Raw genomic sequence first — 21,927 nt, 5'->3', positions numbered from 1 at the left:
AACTAATGTAATAACTAATGTAATATTTCTTCACTTCCATTCACTGAGCCTCCCCTGAAAGTGTTTGGAAACCCCTGAGGAGCCCCACCTACCACTTTGAAAACCTCTGCATTAGAGCATTACATTGATAATGCACCAGACATGTGGAGGTAGGTGTGAAAAGTGTTCTTGTAAATTAATTAACTCAACTCACAATTACACAAAACACATCATCTATTCTGCCATTAGCGCAAAGTTAGACTTAACGGTACTTGGACGGCACATACAGTAGTCAAAACAATACAATTGTGGAAGTATGCCTTTGTTTTGTTTGTTTATTTGTTTATTTGGATCTCTTTTAGCTCAAAGCTAATCTCCCAAAAGGCCATCCTAAAATCACAATAAAATATTTTCTGAATTTTACAGACCTGCAGCTTACTAACACATTCATACTGAATATTGTATACACATGATTGTTATATACTCATACTCACATATCCAGTTAAGTTTAATCATATACAAATACGCAATATGTGCATATACACACTTTATTTACATAGACACATCTGCATGCATAAATAAAATAATATATAAAAATGTATTATTATTGTAATCAATTTAAATCAATGCACAAATTTTGAAAATGTACTAATACAAGTACTGCATACTGACAACCACCGTATGAATCTACAGCCCACGATACATCAGTCATTAGTCATATTGTTACACATTATTGTACTGAGTTCCACTGTTTGATAGTCCTGAAAATGTAGGTCCACCTATCTATTTGGCAATACCCAATTGTATTTTTTTTATCTTCTTCTTTACAATAATTTTGTGTTCATCTTGCACCAATAATAGTTTATCCTGAATTCTTATTGGTCTTTTGAATGTCTGATTGTTTTCCAAATTGTGCAACTGAATATTGTTTCACATGTTTTCCTGCTGTGGGCTATCCCCTCATGTAGTGCAAGTAACTCACTCCTATTTCAATCCCATATCGTAGGATCACTTTTGCTGTCTTGTTCAGTGCAGTCTTCAATCTGTCTTTGTTTCTCTAAGCGTTGTTGCCCCACACTGAACAGCAATAACTCGTATATTTTAGACTGTGAGATATAACTTCAGGTAAGAAGCTTGTAATTCATACAACGATCCAACCAGTATAAGCCCTTTTCATCACCTTTTTAGAAAGGTCAGTAAAACAAGCTGTCCATGTCATATTGTTTTGTAACAGTTTAACTGAAATGGCCCCCAAATGTTTGAACATTTTGTGAAATTTGAGATTTCCAATTGTGTTGACTATATTCTTTTGATTCTGGAAATATTTTTTATTATTATGTTGTTAAAGACAGAATTACATAGTTATGTGTTCTTGTTTATTGTCCCCTCTCCAGGGGTTTTATTTGTTCTTATTTATTAAATGGTGTCTTAGTTAAGAAAGGATGTAGTGATCAGTGTGTTCATCCATTGTCATAATTAAATTACTTTTAAGTACACGTTATTACAAAAAATCATTTGTTAAATGGCCTACAGGCTTTAAAAGTATTGGATCCTTTAACTGATTTACAAGATGTAATTTATGGATGTCACAATAATAATGATGCTAGATTTTTTTTTGGTAGATATTTTCTTTGTTGCTTCTCTCCTGCAAAATGATCAACAATTTGGACCAAATGGCAGTATTGAAATGAAGCCATAAAAATGTGAAAAACTAAATAGTCCACTGAAACTGCAATAACATCCACCATGGTATATCTGAGCCTGCACCACAGACTGCATGTTGAGCACAGTAAGCCTGACCACAGTCAGCTGTGTGGCGGACTGGCTGTCTAGATCCCATGCAAAGAGGCCCCACCTGTTCAGCCAAAGCGACAGGTACACACCCGCAGACACACACGCACACCTTGAAGCAAAAAGCAAGCTTCACACCTTGCCTAGACTATAGACTTCAGTAAGAAACAGGTGTAAACAACCCACCTCCACATCCAAACCACACACACACACCCAGTGCGCCTTCACAACTTACACTCACCCACACATACCACCGCCAGAGGCGATATAGTGAATATCTTGCCTGTCTGCCTGAAGTTCTCACGGCTCTTTGACCTTACAACGCTGAAGCTGCCAGTTTCCTCTGTGGAGGAGCACATTCTTTTCATCTACAAATCAAAGGCCAGAAAAGATACAAAAAACAATAACTTCTACAAGCAGAAAAAGGCTCCCTTAACAAACAGAGACCGCAGGCCATCACCTGTACACAGCACGTGATTTGTTTGTGTACTGTTGACTTAAACACATACAGACAGATGGACACACATATCTCCAAGCTCAGCCAAACACCCCTCCCAGACAGCACACTCTCCTGCTTCCATCCCTCTTGGCACCAGGTGGGTATCTGCAGATTTTAATATTATCAGACCTCTCCAAACTGCAACACAAGCCAATTTTACACAACAGGGCCAAATGGAGCTCATACGAATGATTGCATTACCACTGAACCAAATCTGGCAAAAACAATATTTTAATATTTCTTGAATACATGACAAAACATGAGCTTTATTCGATATGTTTTATCCTGCAAGTAATATGCCCCTGCAAAAAAAATAAAAATAAAAAATGCTCATGCAACTCCACATATATTTGAAACTTGAATAAAAAAATAGTTTACTACACTCGACAGGTGTCTGGCAAAGATAACTGAATATGTCATATTTTCTTAAAAAATAAATTGAAAAGTAAATTACTGTAAGAGCAGAGGCCAAACAATGCTCCCTAGGGAAGAGAACATTTCTTGTAATGTAAATAAAATTTGGGATAACAAATCAAATCTAACACTTGATTATTATAGAAGATGCTTTCTGTATGGACAAATCTGCACTGTTCTCTGAATATTTTTTTTTGATCCACCGCCCTCCATGCACACTGTGCAAGATTTGATATTGAGGTCTGTATTGAGGTTTGTATTATGCATAAGCAGAAATAGAAACTAAAACATTGAATGGCTCTCTTTTGAAAAAACAGAATACAGTGTATATCTTTTTGATGTATGTTGTAATGATGTTTTAAGTTTCACCCTCATTTTTTAGCCATGTTTTTCTCCCTTACACCATGTGATGAGTTTTTAAAAAAATGTTTTATCATCACTCAGCTCAAAGAAAACAAACCTCTCTTCCTTGAAATTATGTTTTTATATTACCACTAATTTTGCAAGAATGTAAGTGAATGGGGACAATGTATATAGAAAAATGCTTATTATTGCAAGTGTGACCCTTTCTACAGGTTGAACAGATAAAAGGAGTGGCAATATTTAAACCATTCAAACAGCTGTGAAATATCCAGATAGTTTTATTAATCCTCTTCCTGACCTGCTGTGCAACACAGTTCCCCCTTTTTGCCACCAGCAGTAGCAGCACATCAAAATGTTTTAACATTGCTCATGGCTCTGTATTGTCAAAACCAATTTGTTTTTGACCATGTTGTATTGTTCTGAAACAGGAAAAGTCATCTCCTACAGAATAAAATTAACACCTTGAGGAGAATTTGTTTATTTGCTTTTTAGCAACACTATTTAGACTCCCATATATGATTATTTTGTTTCTTAGAAGAGTAAACATCTTAGTAAATGTGCCTTTAAAACTATATATTAATCTCTAAAATACAATATAAGATGGAAAAGGAATCACATAAATTCTAATGTTTGAGGAAATTCAAGAACATGGGAGATTGTAAGCAAGCCCCGACCAAGCCCAGTTGGCTCTGCTGTATTGTGGAAACTGCTCTCTACCCCAGGTAGCATGCCGGCTGATATGGCAGTGGCACGGGCTCCCAACACTGATCCAATATTACCCAAGCAGCAGGGCCCCATGAACCTGGCAGAAGGAGGTTAGCAAAGTTAAACCCTCTTACTACATGCCTCACTGCTCAGGGCCAACCACCAGCTCCTCCAACTGTCCACTGACGGGCACAGAACAAGGCCCCTGTCAGAGAATGTTAAAGGGTCATGGACACTGACACCTCTTGCACTTGTGAGACTCCCGAAAACCATTTCTTGATGTGTCATGTATGTACCTCTGATTTATGATGTTATTTTTTGACTTGAATTTCACCTGATTTATATGAGCTTATATATTTTACTCATTTATTTATGTGCTTGTTTATTTTATTTCACACTTGCACTTTCATCTGTTTATGTATAGCCTCAGTGCTGCTTGATATATGTGCTCTCATGTTCCTAATTTTTGTGTGTCATTCATAAGGGGCTTACATAGGTTTCTGATTTTTTAAATTTGTATTCTTCACTTTGTCCTTAAACTTGAAAAGAGCTATTTAAATAAAAGTATTATTATTCTTTTATTCAGATAGGAATAGTATTGTAGCACTGATTAAAGTAGAGGAAAATCTGTTGCAACAAGACATATAGTCTATATTACAACAAGTGCTAAGACAGATTTGACCTTTTAACAAAAGAGAAGGTGGAGACATTTAATTAAGACTGATCTTTAATTTCAATGAGCAGAATGCCAAGCCAGGCTGTGTGTTTTCCTAAACACTCCTCTCTTCTGGTGCAGCCACCCGCAGCAAAAAGGAAGAGGTGTGTTCTGCTTTTCTCATCCGCTCGTCTGCCTCTGTCCCCGCTCCTTCATATCTGTGACTTCCAAGACGTCGCTCAGCCGGCAGATGGGGTGTGGAGATGAGATTTTAGAGAGTGTTTAAGCCCGAGCTGTGGGGAGCCTCTTCAGGGTCGATGGAGAGCAGATTATCCAACGGCTCGGGTGAGGGGATTACAAACCTACAGGCAGACCTCTGCTGTTGAGTCCTGCTGTGGGGCACCTTCCGCAGGTCACCCCTGGGAAATTTGGCAGTGGCAATTATTCTCAATGTCAACTAGGTGTGTCTTGATATTAGAATGAGTCCCAGCTTATTAGCTTCACTTCTCCTTCTTGCAGGCTTTTGGGGATGATTTGACATAAGATTGTAAATATTTCTGCTGAAATAGTGATGATGATTTGTAATGGCGTTTGCAACACTGACTGATGGTAGAGGCAAGCATGACCCTTTTACTGCCTTCTAAGAAATGTAGATTGTTGTTTTCTCCTTAGTCGCTCCACATTCCTATTTTACTCATAGGGCCCAAATAACCGGATATGTGCCAGAAAGGAAGGATAGTGAGATATATCTTTAATTATGATAATAACCGTTAACTCCAGCTCAACTGATACAAGTTTGCAGCAATAATGGCACTGGTGTGGACCAAATGATAGTATTTAGCATGTATTTAATATTCAGCAAATCACCAGACACTGAAAGTAGACAACCCAAATTTAACAATAAATAACCCAAATATTATAAGTCACCTTTCTCTAGGTTGATCTCCCACCTGCCCAGAATAAAGTTATACTGTGATATTTAAATGGGCCAGAAAGCCTTTTTGCTTAACCTGGCTCCGGTTGTGTTGGCACCACCTGAGCAATGTCAGGATGCATTTCCTCTCAAGCAAGTGAAGGGGTCTGCCACTGTGCCGCAATCTGCACCCGCTTCTCAGGCAGGCTAAACCCTTTGACACCACAGTTTTTAATTAAAATTACATTAGGAGTAATCAGCCGGAAGAGTTAGGAATGGAGGTTAGAGGGATTGAGGGAGGGGTGGGTGAATGGAGGAAGGGCTTGGTTAGATGGTAGAGGGGCAGGGTTTGACCCTATAACCAATGATATCTGCTGCCAGGTCGCTGAATATGTTGCTATTGCCATGCCTGGTCAGCTTACAGTTGTTTTTGTACAGTCAGTGATTTTATTGGGCTGTCTTAAGCTAATATACATTTTTTTAAAAGCTAAAGTAGCTACAATATGACACAGTTCTGTCTGTAGTTTTACTGCACATACATGGTTACAGCATCTCACATAAAAATATGACATAAGAACAATTCATTAAATATTAGATAAAAGCTTAATAACTTCATCTTCAAGGACTGCAGTATTCATCTTACCTATTCTGACTTACCTGCTCTATCTGTGGTCATTCAGAAAATATAACAATTAGGTAGAAAGTTTCTCTCTCTCTCTCTCTCTCTCTCTCTCTCTCTCTCTCTCTCTCTCTCTTTTTTTTTGGAGGAGACACATCTGGCTTTCACACTGCATCCGTAAAAGGGGAAGACCAAATGTTAATATGACTTCTATCCTCTGAGAAACAGGAGAGTGCTGAAGAGAGAAGGGTACAAAGACCCTATTCGTTCTCACTTGAGGGCTCTCGCCAAGATAATTATAAGCTTTATGAAAGTACACAGGTAAAAGTGGAAGAAACCCACCGAAAGAATGGATAGACGGGAAGAAAATTACTTTTCCCCTCTGCTTTCGCTTTATGCCCCCTTTAACAAGAGATGAAATGGCAAAGGATGGAGGAGGCCTTCTTCAGGAGGTATCCTGGGGTTTTTGCAGCGAGGCAAACAGGGACAAGGGAGAATATTCAGCCCTTCTTGTGTTTCCTCCATTCATTAAGGCAGCAAACCTTTGACCATTCTACAATGACCAGAGTTTTGCCTAATTACACGGTCCAACCTGATGAAAAGATGAAGAGGAAATAGACAAGAATGATGAGGAGAGCAGAAATGCCATTTTAATAGGAGTTTGGTATAGAATCCACTAGCACTAAACAGTAGCAAAGAGAACATCTTGTCTTTTGATAAAGTTTTTTTTCTTTTTTTATCTGTCTCCCTCTTCTTTCTCTGTGCTTTTCTGTAGAATATGATCCTCTCTAGGCTTCTCTACCCACATTGCCTACTCTGTGCTGAGTGTCTGAATGCGGTTAATTATCTAAAAGGAAAAGTTTGTACCTGTTGAAAAGCTACCCTTGGTTGCTTGGCTTGTTAATGCAACAAAAAGCAGCCATAGTGGATGGTCAGAGGATACCACATGCTGCGGAGAGCCTTTCAGACATGTCCCTAATAAGAATGCAGTGGTGAGAGCTCCTCTGAATGCACGCAGGGGAGAGGTAGATAGGTAGAAAGGAGGAAAGAAAAGAAAGGGGGAAAAAAAACATCTTTTACCTCTCCATCTATAATTACTCCAAATGAAGAATAGGCTGAAGAAATGGCCAGGGAGACTTTCCATTATGACAGAAAAAAACCCATCAAGTAGAGAAGGCAAAGCACAAGATCGATAGTTTTTTAAAGGATAAAAGAGAAGTTTTTATAACATCTCAGAGGTAACAACGTAGGTGTGTGTATGTGTCTGTGTGTGTATGTGCAAAACTAAAATCCCATTTGTGACTTCTAAATGTACAAAAGCACTGTCCAGACTCTATAAAGTGCACCATTATGTTTTCTCTCTCAGTCCAACAGTCAGAATGTTTCAGTATAGTCAGCTGTAGAAACAACTGTCTTAATCTTTGCTTTCTGCAAACAAGAGAACTTTTGTCTATTCCTCTCAACCATCTTTTCCCCCCCTACTTTATCTAATGAACTGAAACCCTGAGGCAAGACGAGTGCCACTTCTTTTCTTCTCTGTCAGCATCAGACAGAGATGTAGCTTGTCTGTTGGGCTGACAGCGATCTGTGTGTGTGTGTCTGTGTGTGTCTGTGTGTGTGTGTGTGTGTGTGTGTGTGTGTGTGTGTGTGTGTGTGTGTGTGTGTGTGTACGAGACCCCCTGACCTGAGAGGAAGTGTCATCTCATGTTGTAAGTGGCCTGTAAATGTTTTCACAGGTTCACAGGGAGAGTTGTTTGTGGTGATGCTTGGGGAGGGGTCAATCTTGGCTCGCGGTATTCTTGTCATCAGGCCTTTCACACCTTAAAATAATTGACGCATTGCACTTTCTCACACACACACACACACACACACACAGACACACACACACACACGTGCAGACACATGCAATGTTCAAGTTTTGCACACACCAGAAATATGCTAAGCATCAGTGTCTGCATGTTCACACATATATATGCAAGTTGATATTCATTAAGTTTTTTGCATGTAAAAAGGATCTAAGCAGTTCTGATAACCACCATTCAGCTAAACAACTGTTGTCACTTAAAATTGTTAAAAGCTAAACCTATCAATGAATTCATCATGGAATTTGAAATGACTAGGTTTCATTAAGCAATACTTCAATACTGTATTCACATCAGATAAAATCCCAACCTTGGTGGACACACATTAAAAGTGCCTCTTCTCCACTTATCTAATTTGCTTAGCTTCTCTGCCATTAGCAGAGCATGAATGTGCTTTTTTCAGTGTTTTATTTGTCGATGATCCTCTCTGAGAAGGTGACTAGCACTGGAAGTTTTGTAAGAAATTGACAGTGCCTTTATAGGATCAGTAGGTGTGTGTATGTCTATAATAAATTGCACTAAAAATGGTGAAAAATGCACCTAAAAAACAGGAATTATCAAAAAAGCAGCATGTTTATTCAATATAGTCTCGTTGATTCGGCACTCTGTGTATGTGTGTGTGTGTGTGTGTGTGTGTGAGAGAGAGAAAGAAAGAGAGAGAGCGAAAGAGGGACGAGTGGGGTACTGAAGAACACAGGCCTCACACAGCAGATAGGTGCTAAAATATACAGTGCGAAAAACTCAGTGACAATGTGACAGCTGAGCAACAGAAATGGGATGGGTATGGATGAGTTTTGTTTTGTAGACAATAACAATCTATTTTTACTATCAGTAGTGGTATATATTTTCATCAGGAAACAAATGTATCAAGTAAAATAAAGGAGTGGTATGGAAGTACTATTTTTAATCTTCCAATTCTTCGCATTCTTATTTTACCCAAAGGAACCTATGAGGGTCAGTAAAATAGCAAAGGCTTATTCTGTCCTTACTCATACAATACAATATTTTACTGACACTGACAATTTTTGGAAGATTTTCCTACTTCTGCTCCAAATTGTCTTGTCAGTTTCCCTCAATAACCACAGTCCTGAAGTAAGCATACATATACATATACTATATACACACACATACAAACACACAGCACAGGGAGCAAGGAAGCCGCCTCTCAATTATCAACCTCTCTTCACTGCTCTCGACACCTCATGTTTCTCTGTTAATGACTGGATTAAAGCTCTGATTAAGATGCACTTAACCCATAAACAGCAGTTCTCCTTCACATACTGCTGGAAAGCCAATTAAAGCAAGTCGGGACCTCAATTAAGACTGATAAAGGCCAGACAACATCAGGGGTTTTGTAGGTGAGGAGGGGTGCAGGGATAAGTGTCACGTTAGATTCTGCCAAGAGCAAGGATTTGGGTCAAAAACATAAAAGTAATACTATTTTATTCTAAAGAGATAAAATTCAACTCCAGTGGAGAAGAGCAATACTTTTTTTTTAATAAGGAGTGCCATTTTAAGTGGCTAAGACGAGAATAAAATGGGTCAAGGAGTGTGTAAAAATGCTTTTGGATGCAATTACTGGTAAAATAGACTGTATAAATAAATTTTAGTCATATGTCAGTTTCATTAACAAGTTTCACTGATTTGGTTTAAAGTGGTGCTGTGTATAATGTTAGATTTGTTATGAGTTGGTGAGAACTGGCCAGATTTTTGATTGAACAATAATGTGTAATGATTGTGTTTTTACGTAATTACCAAAAGTTGTGTACTGAAGCATGGCAAAATCCTTATTCTGGATTTGATGAGAGGAAGATTAACAGGCTACAGATTAATCTAGGTAAATTCAAAAGATCTTAAAATGACCCAGACATAATTCTGTTTGTTTACCTGCTTTGTTTTGATGTTTTTTCAAAGCAAACAAGGGACTCTAAGTCACTGAGACTGTTGTCTTCCAAGCAGTTACCAATTCAGAGGGGCATTTCTACTTTCAAACTTCTAAACAAAGCCGATTAATTAACTCTCAGGCTTATACCTCTGAACCATAAAGAGCTTACAAATTACCTTGGGGGAAGTGATTACAACCATGGAAAACAATAAATCAGTCAATGAATCTAATGAAGCCTGCGTGCCGTCGCTGCCATTTCACTCTTACTCTCAGTCATCTGTGGAATAACAATGGGAAAGAAGGGGATCATAGTTAAATTGTTAATCATAATGTGATACCGCAGTCAGCAGATTCCCCATATGAGAAAAAAACATGCTCAGGGTCCTGCCTGCTTGCTCGGTGAGGGGACATAATGCAGAAAATATTCCTTCCACCCCACTGGAGAAAGGCACGTTCTTCTAAACAATACAAGTAATCTATCCATCTATTTGTATCTATGTTTTGCCTCTGCTGGGTTATTATATTGATGCGTTGTCACTGTATTAAATGTCAGTGTATGTTCTGGATGAGCAAAGTCATTTTCAGAACCATGTCTAATGAGTGAATGTGTACACTGCAGTGATTGACATATTTGGATTTATTAAAAGTAAAATGAGTGTTAAAATCAGACAAATCTCATTGAATACTGTCTGTATTGACACAGTAATTAGATACTGTTGATGTACTACATCCTGTTCTAATTAAAATAATGTGACTTATTTACTTGCACCCAGCAGGGATTTGTCTAAGTGATTGCTCTTTATAACAGGGAGGTCAGAGGTCAGCTACAGAAAACCAGCCGTTGGCATGGTAAGTATTTAAGAGTTTTTCCACTCCGAGTTGTCTGGATGGATGCCCCATGCAAAAGAAGCAGAGGTGCTATTAAGAATAGTTTCCTCATCCCCCATTGTGTTTTTCAAGCTTCAGTGATGCACATGTTATAAGGGTGTGCTCAATTCACCGAAATGTGTGGCTTTCTCTGAGGATCAGCTGGATGTCATAGAGGCAATAACTCATTACTGTGACCTGAGATCAAATTGTGACTGTCTTTGGGGGCTGCTGACACTGGCAGATGGGTGGGCAGGAATTTTTAACAGTGCAGATTGGGTGATAATGAGGAAGTACTCGAACCAGGCCTTAATTGGCATTGGCTTCTCGAACTTGCCGTCAGATAAGTGATTTTGGGAGTCACGGGTCTTGGCTGAGAAACCGTTCTGAAGATGAATCTCTTGTGTGAAGTTGTGTTCGAGGTGAAGTTAAGAGGGCAGCTTTAGACGCTTGAGCGAAATGGTGAACTCTCTTCTACAGTAGCATATAGGCAGGAAACAAATAGAAGGAATCATGGTTTGACTTGTCTAACAAAAAAAACCCTGAAAGACTGCACTAAATTAAGACAATCATGTGATTAACCAATAACCTATTCTCTGCTTTAATGCTAGCTGACTCTTTCACAGTATCACTGCGAAGTTGTTACAACTGCTGTTCCACTGGTGACGCACAGTGCAGGGTGTGATACCTCAGAATAGCAAAGTGGTTCCTGTGTTACAACAAAACAAATGTGAAGCCTGATAATAAATACCTACAATTCTACTGTAACATGAAGAGATTTTTTTTCTTAACATAACTTTGATTCTTTTGACTCTTTCTATGTTAACTGCTTTATTGGACAGATCTCTCCTGAAATAGGCATTCTTAATCTGAATAGAACTAATTAGTTAACAAAGGTAAAATAAATAAGAGTTCATCCGTCTCCTGTATTTGTAAAGAGATATTCAGAGAGATAGCCTTCCAGTATAAAGTCATGCAAACAGCATCTCATTAGCAAATGCAAATGAGAAAACACCAAATCTTCGCGGAGAGGCAGAAGTGTATCTCCATGGGATAGCTGGAACATGTCAGCTCACCAACCGCCCCCACGCTGAGCACCAAATGTGATGGTCCGCTCCTGCTGCTACTCTTAACAGGATGTAGGACCAAACCATAAATGTTATCGTAGGGGGAAGACGAGGAAGTGGGTCAGTTTAGAGGCCTTCACCTTCTGCTGTATGAAGCCCTGCTGTATGAATGTCTCATTGGAGACTTACATAAGTAGTTTGTGGATTTCTCTGTTAATAGCAATATGACTTTAAATATGTATCAATGTGTTGTAATTTTTATCCAAAATTAATGTCATAATATATTATTATACTATTTCAACTATTTAGATTTTTAGTCAAGGGTAAGACTGACAGATCATGTCTTTAAGTGAATCTGAGCATGAAACTTTTAATCTGGCAATAACAATTTTGCACATGTTTCTGTTCCTTACAGAGTAGTAACTAATAAATGAAGTAAAATATGAGTTGTAAAAACTTTTAGCATTTTAAGTGCAAATCTTCATATACCAGCTGTTTAGTTTAGTTTGACTTCCATAATCTTCCTTACATGCAAATAACCCCACATGACAGGAGAACACAATGGTTTCCTGCATGATCTGTGAAGGCAGCTGATCAGTTAGGAGGGCAGAAAGCTTAGATCACATTCAGTTGAGGTGATACTTAATTAGGTTTGTATGACTGTACATTTTTGAGAGGGCATTTCCCGGGAAGTGAGAGAGTCAACCCATCAAAGCCAATCAGATGTGTCCTCTGAGAGCATGTCTCTTGTGACATCACAAGCTGCGGCGGGCGGAGTTCCTGGCATGGCTTCAGACCAACAGACCTTCTGCTGCCAGCAGGGTGGAAGTGGCCTAGGGCAGCGTAGCGATGGCCAGGTCACCATCTCTTTCCTCCTGCCTGGCATGAGCGCTGTGGGAGGGGTGGCCGGCAGGATGGCAAGATGTCAGAAACAGCCCTTTAGACGTGTCAAAAAGCAGGCACAGCTAGGGGAAGCTGCTCATCGAGCGTGACAGAGAGAGGAGTTAGTCCACTTTGCAGACAGGCTGCCTATTAAACACACAATAACCACACAGCTTTATGTGATGTATACAAGCATTTTAAATAAGGAAATATGCTGATTTAATTTGTGTGTTTTTCTCACCACAAAGAGCTATAGTGAACAAGCATTTACATATTTGAAGTGAAGAATGAATGAACAATTACATTTAATCCTTCTCTCTCATTGAAATATTCAAACTCTCTCTATGAGAATGCACATTTTTTCTTTTTAAAATGTAACCACTGGACACAAAATGTCATCTACTTCACTGAAAAGTCAATTCTCAGTGTACAGTACACACACTCACATCACACTTGTGTAAATTGCAAATCGAATCATGACTGTCAGCCAATCCAGTTATGATGTCACAAAATCATGCTTATATTTACACGTCTTAAACTCAGATTTAAGATGAGCAGATAAAAAATGTCCCCCTTCCACAGATGAACAACCATCCAAGTGACAATAAGGAAAACACATTTCTGAGTGGAGGAAAATTTGCAGACAATTCTTTACACCATACTCAGTGTGATAGTGAGTGTGCTATCCCCTGTGCTTCTGGGACAAACAGAATCTTATGTAGCAACTTCAATAGAAACGTTGCAAGATTTCACATTCTCACTTCTGACTCACTCGTTTTACCATCAAAGCACGTGACTATGTGTTTGTGTTTGTCAAATATGCGGTTTGATAAATATAGAAAGAGAAAGCTAGCGAGAGTTTAATGTACTTGGCTTTAAATCCAATACAAATTGATGATTGAGAGTAGACTTCTTACTACACTCACCATTGATATATAATATGAGATATAGTTAATCGACTTCATATCTACGAGACGAAAAAGGTGAGCAACGGAAAAAACTTCTGGCTCAAAGTAAATTTGGCACCACTGAAACGGCATGTGCACACCAAGGTTTGTGAATTCTTACTCTATATTCATGACTTCCTGAAATAATCAAACAGCTGTATCAGTTTATCAGTGCAATCAGCAGAAGTGTATTAGCTTTAGACTGTTTGCTGTTCAAACAGTTTACCCAAATAGTTGATTTGCCTATTTTGATGTGCGGTGTGTTTATTTCAGAGGTGGCAACCTGCTTCACTAATCCTCTCACAGTCTTTCTCATGTAAACTTTCCCCCATCAAGCAAGCAAGCAGCAGCAGCAGCTAAGCATCGTCTGGCCCTTAACTCCAGAGTGGAGAGTGGGTCTTTAAGCTGCTAAAAGGTGTCCCATTAACACACTAATGCAGCACTATTTCAAGTCTGAATTTGGTTTCCTTTGAACCAAGGAAGTGGAGTTGAAGAGGTAACATTCAAAGATTTGAACACTTTAAGAGACAAAATTAACCAATACTGTTCTTTCTCTATGTCAGCATCACTGAAGATATACACTTATTTCCATAGAGTGTATTCTCCTTTAAGCCCAGTTACAGCAAAATCACAGAGCAGCAATGTGTCCCTCAGACATCTTGCTCGACTTTACCTACTTAACGCTCAATGACCAATTCATTTTGGTGCTTTGACTGCTGTTCTAAGCAGGGCTTCTTTTCTCTGCTCCCTGACGTGAGGGATCATGTTGACTGTATGTTGACCTGAGCTCATCTTTAATCACCACTAGTTTGTTACAGAAAACACATCAAGGTTGGTGATACAGGAGAGTTTTCATTGTGATAACTTTTGCAGCAAGGCTTACATGAAAATGACAAAATTCATTTCTTGTTTATGTCATTATGAGGCACATTTGCTTTGCAAGTTCTTACTTTACAGTAGACAACATTTTGTGTTATTTCAGGTAACATTTTAGAACTATTAAGCATGGACTGCCTATCTGCATGTAAGTTACCAGGAATCCATTGGGAATTGAAAATCACAGCAATATGTTTAATTGTATGTATTTGTGCATTTTTAGCTCTGGTTTTGTCTGCCTGATGTGGAAAAAGTTTGGGAAAGTAAACCTTATGTTGAAATATGGGGGTTTGATTTGTAGGCAACCTTGTGTTTTTTTTATATTCTTTATACAGGAATTTTAAAAAAAAACCCTTTGGATATAAAAAAGTAGGCTACAGTGAGGTCACCAAAAACCCACTAGTGACCCCCTACAGACACTCCCTGATGGGAATGTTATTGTGGTGGGGTTCTTTGTACGGATGATGAGATGGAAACTATTCACGGATGGATTGGGAAGCAGCCTCGTTCTTACACCTTGGCTATGATGCTGAGGATCCCCTACCCCTCCCCATGGAGATCGGGGAAGAGGGGGGGGGGGGGGGGGGGGGGATCTGATAATAGGCTGCTATCTGTTCGTCTTGGCCACAAGGAGGGCGCAGCGGTGGAAGGAGTGGGAGTGCGCACAGTGATCAGTCCGCCTCTACATGGCTCAGGCTTTATACTCCCCCCTAGACCCCAACATTACTTGATGTCATGTAGCTTACTGGTATGGGCTCAGTCTCGCAGGTTATTTCGCGCACTGACATTGCCTGAGACAGTTTTTTTATTTAGCCTGAACTTTGCGCCTTGAATTTCATTTGCAAACGGAACCAGGAGGAAGGATCGCTTGGTATGTTTTTATATATTTTTCATGTATCATTTTATATACTTGCCAATGTGTCATTATACTATCTAATGAAACATTTGTTTAATTGAATGTCATCATAAATTACATTTAGTTTAATGTTTAAAACTTCAATTAGCTGCTGGGATTATTTTCAGGGAATAAACAGCACACACACATTTATTTGTTGTTGTTTTTTTTATCACTTTTTTCTTAGAGGGTCGATTAGATTTGTATGTGATGTTTCTCGCATCGGGCTGTCTGATGCACGAAACATCACAGGTTTCTTCAAACGGAAAAATAATTGGTTATTTCCCGTTTTCACGTCGGGCATCCCGTTGGGACACAGAAGCGCATCAGAACTGAATAAATGCAAAATCATTAGAATAATGACAGAGCCGAGGATTAACAGCACCCCATCAGTCACTTTGTAATTGATAATCCAGGAAATTCTGCAAAAAAGGCATGAATTCATTGTAAAACAAATACACTGCTAGAACTTAATAACATGTTTTTCTGTAAAATTTAGAAGTCCAATGGAATGATAAAAAGTTAAAATAACCACTTTTTCCACCGATAAATCTGCGGTTGAACATGAGATTGGTTCAAGATGCTACGAATTTCAAGAACCGTGGGTGAACTTTCATTTTAGTTTTACGCCACAAAAACTACCCCCGAAAATCAGTGCTTTGTTTAGAGTTTGTCATACGATTTACAAGAAACTGGCTATAGGCTGACTCAATGCAATTCCAATTTAATATAGGCTAGACCTGTCCTGCCTCAATATATGAGTTTAAATAGTAAACCAAATTTATTTTTCTGGTTGTTTAAGATGGACATTTTATTTATTTATTTATTTTATTTTTGTATTCCTGGTCTGTCAGCTGAACTACTTACAAATTCATCACGGCCTATTCACTTAAATCTAATCATGGATTCATGGATTCAGTATCTTCTTGTGAGCTTAAAAAAAAACAATAGCCTATATATACACATACACACACACACACACACACACACACACACACATAGCCTATATACACACATTGAATTAAATTGAATATTTATCCTATATAATTTTAAAACCGAAAAACAAATTGAAAGAGAAAGAGAAAGGAACCTCCAAAGATTTTTTTTCTTTAAGTTACAGTAATTGTTTTCGAAAATACGGCTGAAATAGAATTGCTCAACTTTTGTGTCATTGACTTCACAGCCACACCTTGATACGCCCACACAAATCTTTGGCTTCACTTTCCACTGTCATCTCACTTGTGCGCAAGTTACCATACTATTCGCTCTAGTATTGGGCCTTTAAAGTGTTGGTGACTCAGGTAGCCTGATGCTTGCAGACATGTAGCTCATTATTTAGCTCTTCCTTAACTTAACATAAACTGCTTCTGTCTCAAGGATTCACACTTCAGGGAATGCTGACAGGACACGTTTTGGTCAGAAGACACCTGGCATCAAAACAGTTCTGAGAGGGGAGAAAGGCCCCTCATCTGGGATCAAAGGCAGCCGTCAAAACTTGTGACAAGGCTGTATAAAGAATCAGACATGCTCGGCGGTGAAGGAGAGAGCAGCTCCTTCTCCACTACGAAAGACGCAGCGGAGGAGAGGCGCAAATCTCCGGCTGTGGATGGGGACAATCCGGCTGCTGGCAGCAGGTACGCAGAGCACGGGCTGGGTGCTGATCGCTACTACATCCCTCCCTCTGTTTCTAAACACAGCCCAGAAACAGCCAGTCACTGCTCTTTTATCCCTTACACCCCTGGTGGGACGGTTTACACCCCGTCCAGCGCTGGCAGGTACACTTCTTCTCTTCACTTGAGCTCCGTGCTGCCTCCAGAGGGATTTTCCCCCTCCGCTGCCGGCCGCAGTCACTTCAGCTCGGCGTATCAGCTCGGGCAGAGCACCGGCTGCATCTACCCGCCATACACCGGCTCAGCGTCCGCTCTCAGTAACATGGCCCTACCCAGTGGCGGGCCGGGGATGAGAGCCCAGGTCTATCTCTGCAACCGGCCGCTGTGGCTCAAGTTCCACCGGCACCAGACCGAGATGATCATCACCAAGCAGGGCAGGTTAGATAGCAGGAAAATAAAATAAATATATATATATTTTTTATGTTTTGTTTTTTGCCATGACATAATTTTTATTTTATTTTCAAGAGTAAATTTAAACAAGTTCACTTACATGACTTTCATTTCCTGTCTATTTTCATTGTTGGAGGCTGTAATAAATATGCCACAATAATATAGGCAAAATATAATTGAAGTGCATACAGGCCAGTTTAACAATAATCACACTATCAATGGATCTATTTTTTTATATTTGTTTTGTGTTTACAGACGGATGTTCCCGTTTCTCAGTTTCAACATAGCCGGTCTTAACCTGGCAGCTCACTATAACGTGTTTGTGGAAGTGGTTCTGGCAGATCCAAACCACTGGAGATTTCAAGGTGGCAAGTGGGTCACCTGTGGGAAGGCGGACAACACCAGCCAAGGTACTGATACTAATCGATATTTGACATTATTAACGAAGTCCATTGTGTTCAGTGTTGAGTCTTAAACAGAATATTATTATTATTAATAAATAAATAAACACATCTCAGATTTGAAAAGTGTGGTGACCTGATTAATACATTTGTATGAATAAATATAATTCTATAGGTTTCATGGGTGTCATTTCCCGAGTACATGTATATTTTAAAACCCATTTAACAGTGCAGCAGAAAGGAACATGTGACGCTACTGCAATTTAATATCGGAACATCTCTCTTTTTTTTTTATTTCAAAGGGAACAAAGTCTACATCCATCCAGAGTCTCCAAACACAGGGGCCCACTGGATGAGACAAGAGATCTCCTTCAGCAAACTGAAACTCACCAATAACAAAGGAACCAACCACAACAGGCCTACTTCACAGGTTAAATATGCCTACACCGAATCAATGATTATCCTATACTTAAACTAACGACTTTAAATATAATCGAAGATTTCAATTAATTTTAATTGTATTGAAGTGTTAAAATTATTTCCTTTGTATTGTACTGATAAGTGTTTTTTTTGAAAAAATACATAATAGCTGCAATAGAGTTTTGCTTTGTTGTGTCACCATATTAAATATTGCACGAAAGTAAAAAAATAAAGCAAATCCTTACGTGTTTAGGGAATTTAATTTTATTATATTTTAGGAACCGGTTTGAAATCAAATTGATTTTGAAAAATTGCGCGTTGAGGCGGAGGAGATATTTTTACAGCCTCTCGACAGAAGTCTTGTAAACGAACGACTTAATACAATAGACAACAATAGTCATCTATCCTAATATGAAGACTTTAAGGCTTTCAATGCATGAATGTTTTGCCAAAGCACTTGCTGAGAAATAACTTCTTTGCACAAATGCATAGTAATAAAAATGAGACAAGCACTTATAGCGCATACCTTACGAAATAACCATCATTGTTTTTCTATATGCGATGTTCTGGTGCAGATGATTGTCCTGCAGTCGCTGCATAAGTACCAGCCCAGACTGCACATCGTGGAGGTGACGGAGGATGGGGTGGACGATATTAACAATGACGTAAAGACTCAGAGCTTCACGTTTCCAGAGAACCAGTTCATAGCCGTCACTGCCTACCAGAACACTGATGTAAGCATGAAAAAGTTCTCCCATTCCTCTTCTGCAACATCACAGCCTCATTTTTGAGCTGTAACAAGTTGAGGATGCTCTTTTGGGACACTCATGCATCTTGCATTTAACCTTAATGCATTTGTATGATCTTACAATGTATTAAAACCAATTCAGCTGACTCATGTAAAATGTTGATCAGCTATAATCTCCTGTTTTCTTGTGGCCTTTACTTTCACACACATGCTTTATAGTCATTTAGTGCATTGTGCTCCTTTAAACTTGTTTTCTCTTTATTGTCACATATTGTTATGTAACTTCCATTATTCTTTGCTTTAGATTACTCAGCTGAAAATTGACCACAACCCTTTTGCCAAAGGATTCAGAGATAATTATGATTCGTGAGTATTGCGTTGCTTATCAGAAGAAAAAAATGTAATTCTTCAACACATACCCACATCAAATTCAATGTTTCAGTCAATGCTTTTGTACCAGATTTACATGATTCTTCATCCAGACAATGCTCATCCTGTAAAACAAATTTATGAGCATATATATGTATTTTTCAGGATGTACACAGCTCCAGACAATGACCGCCTCACCCCTTCTCCAACCGACTCCCCCAGGGCCCACCAGATTGTCCCTGGTGCCCGCTACACCATGCAGCCCCTGTTCCAGGATCAATTTGTCAGCAACTTTCCCCAGAATCGTTTCTATAACAGCGAGAGAGCAGTGCCTCAGACCAACAGCCTCCTCTCACCTCAGACAGAGGATGGAGCATCACAGAGGTGGTTTGTCACCTCAATGCAGCAAGCCGGAAACAGCAGCAGCACCAGCAGCAAGCTCGATCTGACACCTTATGAGACGGAATACTCAAGCTCCCTGCTTCCTTACGGTATCAAATCCCTTTCCATGCAAACATCGCACGCACTCAGCTACTACCCAGACTCTCCTTTCACCACCATGTCTGCAGGATGGGGGTCCAGAGCAGCGTACCAGAGAAAGGTCACTCCAAGCCTGCCGTGGTCTCCGAGGCCCAGCCCAACGACCGGTTTCTCAGAAGACTCAGACAAAGTCAAACCGCAGATTGAAGAGGAAGTAAATGGCAGTGGGGGCCCGATCTCTTCTTGGACAGACACACAGCCTTTAGCTCTGTCTTTAGACAAGGTTGAGTCATATGCTGCAGCCTGCAAGCGAAGGCGTTTGTCTCTTAATGGTCCAAGCGCAGAGGACTCACCTGCTGACATTAAATGTGAGGACTTGGCCTCTGCTATCACCAACGGTAGCTCCTACAGCAAGGAGGCACCCTCATCCAAAGGCATGGCGGCTTACTATTCCTTTTACACAAACCCTTAAATGTTTTGTGTCTGAAATATATTGCCTCATTTTGTCCTTTTGGTGGTTCTTAATCTGCCACATTGAATAACAAAATAATATTTTGCTTTTTTTGTTATTTGCACACCCGGAATTTGTCTTGGGTTTCTTCCATTTGTGGTGAAACAGGAAACATAAAAGTCAGGAGACATAGGTGGCACAATGAGCATTACCATCCTGAGATGTAATATTATTCCTTTTTTTTTAAAGTCCATTTGCTCTCTGCACTATTTTCTTTCAAACACCTCATTGATGTACGTCTGAATTTTGATTTTTTTAAAGTGTCAAAGCATTTGTTTCAGTTGCCCCAGTGTGTTTAACATTGTTACGTACGTTTCATTGTGAATACATGACTGTATCTGCCTTTACACTGAGGAAATGTGTTTACAGATTTATTTATTGAAGGCCTGTAAGAAACTTGTGCACTGTTAAATGTGAGGCTAATATGCTGTACATACCTTAATTGCAATGTTCAAATATTTGATAATAAAAGACGTGTGTTCTATGGACTATCTGAGTGGTTATTCAATACCAGCATATTTTTATGCGGTAATAAAGACAAAGAAAGATAAAGATAAATCATTTGTTTTTCAGTAATGGATTATGTTTGGTAGACATTTGATAAAAAATTGCTCATTGCACATTTAGACAAGCATAAACAGGAATGTGATGGAATGCCATCTAAATTGAGATGACCCTCCTTATTAGACTTAGTTTAAAAAAAAAACAAAAAAAAAAAAACAAGTCTAAACCAAATCAAGCAATTTTAAGATTGGACTGTTTAAAGGATAAAAAACACAACTTCATGTTCCGCCAAAAGCTTCTTTTTTTCGTGGACTCTGTCGCTCTCTAGTGTTGGTTTGTTGTACTCACAGTCACAACTATGATCAGAAGACAACTTCAGAAGCCTGAGACTGAGTGCATCTGACAACGTTGACTTAAATACTCATTTATTTTGGAGCTTATGACTGAAACATGGAGCCTTGGAACTCTTTTAAATGAATGACAGATACTGAGCTGGAGAGCCTTTTATGTCTTTCATATTGCCATTGCAACACAAACGTATGTACAGTTATAGGCTAATGCTGTGTCTTTGTGATAGCTGTAGCCTATATAAAAGACCACAGAAAAAAGGAGGATTAAAATAAAAAGATGCAATTTTCTCATCAGTGCATGTCATCTGACCTGTTAAGGACAGTCCATCCAGACCCATCAGATCATCTGGTCTAATTGCACCCAGAATAAGATCCAGGTCTTCGGAGGGAGCTTTTAGTTACACTACGTTGGTCCCTCTCTCTGGAAGAAAGTAAATGACTTGATATCAGTCACGTCCGTTTCCACGCTTAAAAGGAAACCTAATACCTGCCTGTTTTCTCATTCTTATGAACAGTCAACTTCTTAAATGAGTGTGTGCGGCTGGACAACTGTTTTTCAACTTAAAAAAAAAAAAAATGTATCGCCCCCCCTCCCTATTTTTATTAGACCATTACGATTTGTGTGAATGTGTGTGTTTGACTTTGATTTTGTGTTCGTTTTCGGTTGTATTTCTGCCTTTTTAACCTTTTTCTTTAAAACAATGTTGCTTTCATGCTGATATTAAGCGCGTGTCATTGTAGCCTATACGAAAGATGATAGACCTACAGATGAAATGACTTGACTACTGTGTGTTTGTTTTAGATGTAAAAGTAGCGACACATATATAACATGCTATCATTTATGTCTGGGAATATATGCCATGTT

The 21,927-nt window shown here is 39.1% G+C and overlaps 1 protein-coding gene across 1 annotated transcript; it reads left to right on the top strand.

Moving 5' to 3' along the window:
• Nucleotides 1–15,143: 15,143 nt before the first annotated feature.
• LOC133983541 (eomesodermin-like) lies at nt 15,144–20,177 on the top strand. The gene is made up of 7 exons (XM_062422654.1): nt 15,144–15,195; nt 16,597–17,267; nt 17,535–17,689; nt 17,983–18,110; nt 18,676–18,834; nt 19,153–19,214; nt 19,383–20,177. The coding sequence occupies exons 2-7, from the start codon at nt 16,744–16,746 to the stop codon at nt 20,167–20,169; spliced, it is 1,815 nt and encodes a 604-aa protein (XP_062278638.1). The 5' UTR covers nt 15,144–15,195; nt 16,597–16,743; the 3' UTR covers nt 20,170–20,177.
• The last annotated feature ends 1,750 nt before the right edge of the window (nt 20,178–21,927 follow it).

The sequence above is a fragment of the Scomber scombrus genome, chromosome 7 (genome assembly GCF_963691925.1).
Source record: "Scomber scombrus chromosome 7, fScoSco1.1, whole genome shotgun sequence".
Lineage (NCBI taxonomy): Eukaryota > Metazoa > Chordata > Actinopteri > Scombriformes > Scombridae > Scomber > Scomber scombrus.
Note: the sequence above shows the minus strand (reverse complement) of the source record. Positions and strands in the feature narration are given on the sequence as shown.

What these genes read in the sequence shown, in the direction of transcription:
- LOC133983541 (XM_062422654.1), top strand. Translation starts at nt 16,744, where the DNA reads ATGCTCGGCGGTGAAGGAGAGAGCAGCTCCTTCTCCACTACGAAAGAC. An exon ending in ACAACAGGCCTACTTCACAG is followed by an intron (nt 18,111 to 18,675) that starts GTTAAATATGCC and finishes GTTCTGGTGCAG; the next exon opens with ATGATTGTCCTGCAGTCGCT. An exon ending in CTGCCTACCAGAACACTGAT is followed by an intron (nt 18,835 to 19,152) that starts GTAAGCATGAAA and finishes TCTTTGCTTTAG; the next exon opens with ATTACTCAGCTGAAAATTGA.